The 8,050-nt window shown below is 36.0% G+C and overlaps 1 protein-coding gene across 1 annotated transcript; it reads left to right on the top strand.

Annotated features, from left to right (window-relative positions):
• Window positions 1-4,250: 4,250 nt before the first annotated feature.
• On the top strand, window positions 4,251-5,342 carry LOC128221597 (interferon-inducible GTPase 1-like). The gene has a single exon (XM_052930203.1). The coding sequence runs from the start codon at window positions 4,251-4,253 to the stop codon at window positions 5,340-5,342; it is 1,092 nt and encodes a 363-aa protein (XP_052786163.1).
• The last annotated feature ends 2,708 nt before the right edge of the window (window positions 5,343-8,050 follow it).

Raw genomic sequence — 8,050 nt, 5'->3', positions numbered from 1 at the left:
AACTTGAACCTATCCCTTTAAAATGGCACACTGTCACCACGAACAAGGCTCAATACGTTGGGTATCTATAATTTGATAATTGCTTCAACACTTCTAGCCACTGATTTTGTGTTATTAAATTTATTCTCTGTTACTCGATATACAAAGTACAGTCGAGTCCCGATGGCTCGAAATTGCTTTGCTCGATTTCCTCTTTGGCTCGAATTTTCCGAGGCTCGAGGTATTTTCACCGGTTCCTCGGATATCGAGCTAACGGGGTTCGACTGTCAATTAGATAACACAAACGTAATTTAGACATAGCTGACTTAATAAAGCATGCAACATACATTGTACGCACTAATACAATTTCATTAAATCACTCGATAAGGATATCAGTCGTTATTGTCAATGATTGCTCAAATTACGCTTAGTTTCTGTACTATTTTCCTATTCCAGTTACTCAATATGGCAAGCGGTGGATACCAAAATGTACGTATATTTTCGTTTTATATCATTGCTTGTCTGTTTACTCATTTGTTTAAAGCAGACTGTGAAGACAGCTGAAATATTCTGAGTAGCCAAGAAAACTTGACACTCATAAGACTCGAACACACGGCCACTTGGAGATTAATATTCATGTATGCACAAAGAGACCACTTTTACTCTGATCGGGATCGAACCAACGACCTCTTGGGTGTAAGCCGAACACCTGCTCAACGCGCCCACTCTAACCATAATCGGACTCGAACCCACGACCACTTGGGTGTAAGCTGAACACCTCCTCAATGCGACCACTCTAACCATAATCGGGCTCGAACCCACGACCACTTGTGTGTAAGCTGAACACCTGCTCAACGCGCCCACTCTAACCATAATCGGGCTCGAACCAACGACCACTTGGGTGTAAGCTGAACACCTGCTCAACGCGCCCACTCTAACCATAATCGGGCTCGAATCAACGACCACTTGGGTGTGAGACCAACACCTGCATAACTCGACCATTCTAACCCTAATCGGGCTCGAACCAACGACCACTTGGGTGTAAGCTGAACACCTGCTCAACGCGCCCACTCTAACCATAATCGGGATCGAATCCACGACCACTTGGGTGTGAGACCAACACATGCACAACTCGACCATTCTAACCATAATCGGGCTCGAACCAACGACCACTTGGGTGTAAGCTGAACACCTGCTCAACGCGCCCACTCTAACCAACCTCTTGACTATGAGGTTATCGCCTGAAAGACGAGACCAATCTCACATTGATGGGGCTCGAATCCACGCTCTTTTGGGTGTGAGGCGAACGCCTGTAGACATCGAACCCGCGGACTCTTGGGTTCGAGCCGAAAACTCCTACCACGAGACCACTCTTAACCTAGTTGCGTTGATGTGGGCATACCGATGTGTGTTGCACACATGTGTTTTGTTCTAACCGATTAGGAAAGGGTTTCAAAAACTGCTAAATTCGCAATATAATCTTTCTTGTTTTAGGATTTTCTCATTTTTAATTATCAAAGCATTCATTGAAGATCGAATATCAAAATTTCGTGCAACTATGTGAGAAAATATTTTTTATCTACCCCTATTTCTACATTTAAAGGTGCACTCTTACTCTCAAATGAGATTTACCACAATGAAAACATTTGTTTAAATACACCAAAAAGAATGACAAAATGTCACAAATAATAGTTCTTATAAAGGATACCGAGTTTAATTTGAAAGAAAGCTGCAGTTAACACGTGTTTCTACAAAATGAGACGATAGTAAATCACAGTAAATATTTTAGCATTCATCAATCATTTAATATTTTTGCGTTTTCAGCTATTAAATAGACAGTTACAATCTTGTTATCAGTAATCAATATTTTCCAGAAATGCATTATTTAGTACGTAGTTTAAGGTTTACCACTCAAAATGTGTGTTTGCTATACATGTGTATGTACTGATTTTAAATAAGAGTGTCACTTTAAGTACCAAATATCAGAATGCATTGGCACGTATTATTTAATTATTTAAAATAATATTAAATATATTGTTAAAAAGATATCAATTCGTTTAAGTAATTTAAAACGTTAAAGTCTAAAAACCTTTCAATCACATTGAATTAAAAATTGAGAATGGTTAATATTGTATGACATAGAATAAGGTATGTTTTGTATTGTGGGCCCGTTCCCATACATAAATTCTCCCCTTCCTTCTTCTTCTATCTCGTCATACTATAGTTTTGGTGTTCGCTTCTTTGTCGAATGTTAGCACCACATCAACCAAGGCCACCACCACCACAACCATAAACAACAAGAACAAAAACAATTAGCATTTTCCACCAAGTCGATTTAGAGTTTTTTCGCTACCCAGTCTTTTTTGCATTGCATATTTTGTACTTCTTCCATGTATAGCCACCAGCACGAGTTCACAAACAACTTGCACCGTGACATACCATTCAGTATTTCCTTCAGGTTTTCAACAAAACACAAAAACTATGTTGAAGAAAGTGCAAATTTTTAGTTTATAAAATACTTATAAATAAGATACTGTAAATTATTTATATTCATTGGCATGAAATTTCGTGGTTTGCCGATAAATTACAATTTCGTGGGTACTTAAAATTCGTGGTTTTTCGTTTTTGAAATAAAAAATAATCGAAATTGCGATCGTCCTAGATCGACTGCATTCCACGCGCTGGCCGGTGATTTCCGTTGTGTACGTCACTCGGTTTATGACACTCGCTAAAGTGGTACGACATGCTCAGTAACCTCTAATGTAATCGATTAATTATTTCATTAAAGAAATAAAATCGAAAACCGACACTCATCACTCACATTTTGTACACCTGGAGATTTTAATGAACAGCACATGTTAAGGCACGTGCTTCTGTCATTTGTTTCATATAAACACATTAAAATAATTTGGTTTATTATTTGTTAAAGGCTGATATAATATATTAACAAAACAATGATAGTAAGATATACAGTTAGACGGATATTATTATTTACCAAACTTATATAGCGCCATTTTCATATACACGTTCAAAGGCGCTTGATATATTTACAAATATTTTAAATATTATTTTGCAAGGATATTAACGATGTGTACTGCGGCCTCTGTACCGAATAAACTAGACTATGTACATAACATGGCAATTGAAAAAGGGAATAAAGGGTCAATATTTCGTGGGATCTTGAATTCGTGGATCACTCAACCCACGAAAACCACGAACATTAATGCCCCACGAACATTAATGGTTTCACAGTATTGTGATCGAACATTAAGGTATTTTATTTGTGTATTACCTGTTAACACCCTCGAATGCCCTCGTAAGGACATAATTCAAGTGCTGTCGACAGTTAATGAATTCTTGGTCAGATTTATTATCTTACTTGATAGAATTTGGCATGAGTCTCGTTTTGTCAATATAATAGGAGAGCAACATCAGAGGGAAGAAACATAGACGGAAACTATGCATTATTATATATGAAACAGCCAGAAAAGCTCATATTATTGTTTACGTAAGGATCAAGGATATGACTAGAAGGTTATGGAGTTTGAAGTAACTCCAAAAGCTAATAATTTCTAGTTTCTGTCTAATTTTCTTTTTGATGTTTTTCCTCCTATATTGACAACAGCACATGAACAGATTGAGACATTTATGAGTGGCAAGCTCGATTAACTTGTGTTGCATTATTAATATTTTATTCTAATTTCCAGGACTTTATCAATACATTGGTTAAGGGGGTTAACCTTTTATACATGCATGTTGTACCTTTTAAGCTTTGGGTTAAAAAACAAGCTACATTCAAAGGAATAAGTCCTAACAAGTCGCAAAGTATTTAGAAAGGAAGATCAAGGAAGAACTATTTTGTGTTCCATGTTAATGGAGTTGATACCAACATGGAAAAAATTTCTACCATCAAAACATTATGATCTCTTGTGCAACACGTAACATACGGCAGCATATGCAAAGAGGTGAAGGTAGCGGCAAAATTGAGGAAAACGCTATGAACTTAATGAACACTTTAAAAAAAAACAGTAATTACGATTTTACGTAGTTTCATTATGTGCTAACTCTGCGTTGGAAAAGAAAACGTATTATTCACGTTACCATTATTTTAGGGGTTTATCAAATCTTACCACAGCTTTCAAATTCCAATACTACTATTATTAATACCCCAAATAACAAAATATACATACAAAATACCTATGAACTAGTTATGATAGCAATTACACTTTGAATTAATGCATGTTTTTTTTTTCTTCTAGTGCTCTCTAGAAATGGACGAATTTGGAAGTGCCGACAACTTGACGCCGGATCAAATCATTGCAGAGCTCGACAAGAAACTCAAAGAATGGAATACTGTGCCTGTGAATATTGCGGTCGTAGGAAACACCGGAGTGGGAAAATCCACATTTGTCAACGCTTTCTTGGGCCTTAAACGTAAAGATCCGAGGGCTGCTAAAGTCGGCGTTGTTGAATGTACGAAAGAAATATCTAAATACCCTCATCCAAATAACGATAAACTTATTTTCTGGGACGTTCCTGGTATTGGCAGTCAAGCTTTTCCAGCGGAAACATACCGTGAAAAAGTCAATATGATAGAATACGACTTTTTCGTCGTAATGTCATCTCAACGTTTTACCGAGAATGATGTTAAGCTGTCAAACATGATTAAGGAGATGGGGAAGAACTTTTTCTTTGTCAGGTCCCAAGTTGATGTCGATATTTATAAACAGGCAAAGGAGAATGATCAATCTCCTGAAGATGTTGAAGAATCAGTGATGCGCACACTAAGAGAAGACATCGAATCAAGGCTCAAAAAACTCGGAATGAACGATCAAAAGCATTTCCTGGTTGATAATTACAGTGTGGATAAGTATGACTTCGGTGATTTGTTCGATGCAACACAATCTAGACTTGACGAAATGCAAAAAACTGCGGTGGCGTTTTCTTGTACACACTTAACATCTAAGTCTCTGATTGAAAAAAGGGTTAAAATTCTAAAAGAGAGAATACCACTTATTGCGACAAAATGTGGTCTGGTTTTGTTAGATTCATCCCGCAATGAGGTGGTATATGATGAAGTATGTATGTACAGGACGCAGCTGGGGCTTGACATCAAGCAAAAATATATGCTTGCATCGGGAAAAGAAAACACATTGGTTAAAAGAATCGTCAGACAAATCGGCGGCACAGTTCAAGCACAGAGTATTGCCTTTATATACAAGCTGTGTGCTCGATTCAAATCAAATGTAAAATATGAACAAGCAAAATGTCGACTTGAAAAAGAATTGAAAAGCGCACATGACGAAGCTACGGAAAACACGAGAAAGTTATACACCTTGGTCGCGGGAAAGACAAAGTCGTAAAACAAAATAAATGAATTCACAGCATTTTGAATTTGACTGACTGAATATCGCGTTACCTTTGTTTTTATTGATATGTTTATGTTCTTGTCCCGTATCTGAGAATTGATTTTAACTTAATAACGTAACGGAAACTACACTGTCATTCCCAGAATCACACCATGTGAATGACAACACTGTTAAACAACAATAAAATATATTTATTGTTTAAGAAGATTTTTGTGTCGAGAAGAACTATATCCAATTACGTTATTCACAGGGAAAACATACATCGACGACTGAAAGCAGATGTTGACAAATAAAGCTTCTGGCAACAAACCTAAGTCTCAACTTTACCTAATCTTGGGACCAAATCCCAAGAAACAAGAGAAATATCACCAAAGGGCAAATACCTAACTAATACAAGAATGCTGCTAAACTATAAAACCTTTGTTTCACGTTTGTGTGCTTGCAGGAAACATTCCATAGTACACATTTTAATCTTTGCCCGGCGTAAAATCAGTGCTTTCTGGGATTCAGACGATTAGATAGATGTAGTGTGTTGTATTGTTTAGTATTTTCACTGACTTTCCATTAGTTGGTAGTGCTTTTAATAGTAGATTGACAAGACGAAGCGTACCATCTTGATGTTGAATTATAATAACATTTTAAGTATCCTATGTGGCTCCTATGTACGCATAAACTGTCGTTGGTAAATTTAATATCATATCTATATTGATGTAGATGGTTGGCGTGCAATGTGTTAGTGTTGATGTTTGTGTGTTAAATATATGATTTATTTTTGTCGTTGCAACACTTAAATCCGTAAGAGTCGTAGAAGAGTCATAAAAGGCTAAAACGAGGCATTTATAAATATTATTCTCTTTAAAGAGAACGAAATATCTCATCAATATAATATCTTGTATATCCCTTTGCTACTTGTAAAATGTATGTTAAAAATTTCCCTGACGATATGTGGTGTGTACCTTTTTGTTACTATTATAGTCTTGGTGCCGTGCACCTTTCCACTTGTGGGTTCGTGCATCGTTCAGCTAGTGTTGCAATGCTCAATACTGTAAACTGCGCATATTTTTATTTAAGCAAAACTTTCATTTTTAATTATCGGTTGTATGTTGTGTTTCCGTTATGAATAAATATTCGTCATTTTCTCTTGTAATGTCAAGCAAAATTGAATTAAAACTCACCTTATTCATAATATTATGTGATGATAACGGCGCGGGTTTACTTTTCCATGACCAATTCGTTGACCCATACAGGGTGAAATCAATTTGGTCGAGTTCCACTTTTTCATAGAGCATCTTAGTGAAAATGACATCGTTGTGAAAACGTTAATTTAAGATCCACTCTACTTTAAATCAAATTTTAGGTGAAATGAACCTGATATGTTTATGAATACGGCCGCTGATCTTTTTCACTATTACTAACACAGAAACACAGGTTGTGTTCAATATCTGAGATCAGAATTAACATGGAGTTAATTAAAAGTATTTATTCCATCTAGATTCAATCATAATTGAATTAAAAATTAATAAATTTTAGAGATATAGTTTCTGAATTTCTAAAAATTTGAAAATACCATAAATATATATCCCGAGTCACTGACAAATTAAGTACTCGTACATAAGAGATGTCACACAAAAAAGTCTTTATTGATATTAAGAATGACTCGCGCAAGACACGAAACATAGTACAAATATCAGTCAAATATGTGCGTATGTATTTGTTAGACAGTTTGTAATGGATGAATTTAATATGATTCAAACCATAAGATATCCAGTATCAAAAATAGTGATGTATGAAAAGGAATTTTAGTGGCAAGACCGTATATGAGTTATCTGCATACCGGAGTAAATCGACCACATATCTGATCAATGGGGCTCAAGCCTGTTGAATAAAAACATCATTGTTACCGAATAAAAGGTTACAATGCTAGACAGTGGAAGTCTCTGTTGCCATCTGGCTGTTTAACGCTTGAAACGACAACACTCCAATGTTTATTTTAGTACTAGTACGGGGTTCTTTCGAGGGTAAGGGAGATCACCCTTAACTTACCTCTGAAGAAGTGACCTCGTGTCGTTGATATGCTTCTTTGCGTGACACTTTAAGGAACTTATATCCTTTTAAATCGTACAAAACCTAATCCAACGTCAATTAAACTATACACTATATTCTTTATGTGTTCCTTTAAAAGAAGAAAAAGTCTGATAAGCTCCAAACCTTGTAATAGGACAGGACACATTAAAACAAATAAATTTCGGTTCTGAGGGAGAGGCGCAAGTCAAAAGGTAACGGCCCTAAATTACGCCCTCTCTAAAGTCAAGTCCTGAATCCGCCACAGTAAACATATTACACGAAGACAAAGCGTATAACATACAAATAAGGTAATGGATATTGAAGGTCTGTAACGAAAACGCCCCTTTCAAAACTAAGTCAGCCGGTAAAACTATTCCAATAATTTGTTTTATAAGATTTAAATAAATTATTAGAATATATAGACAGATATAATGATCTAAACGATGTGGTCCTTGACATAGAAACACATGGACCTTTGCCGAATGAAGAACTTGATATTGGCATGGGTTTATAAAGGTGTTGGTAAGCCCCTTGGATGTAATAACATCATTGATTATTAATATCGATCGCTACTCAATATTTTTTTAGCAGCTATAAATTGTAATACTGTTTTGGTTAACAAATTATAAGGACCATTA

Source organism: Mya arenaria, chromosome 16, assembly GCF_026914265.1.
Source record: "Mya arenaria isolate MELC-2E11 chromosome 16, ASM2691426v1".
Lineage (NCBI taxonomy): Eukaryota > Metazoa > Mollusca > Bivalvia > Myida > Myidae > Mya > Mya arenaria.
This window is presented reverse-complemented; position numbering and strand designations above follow the sequence as displayed.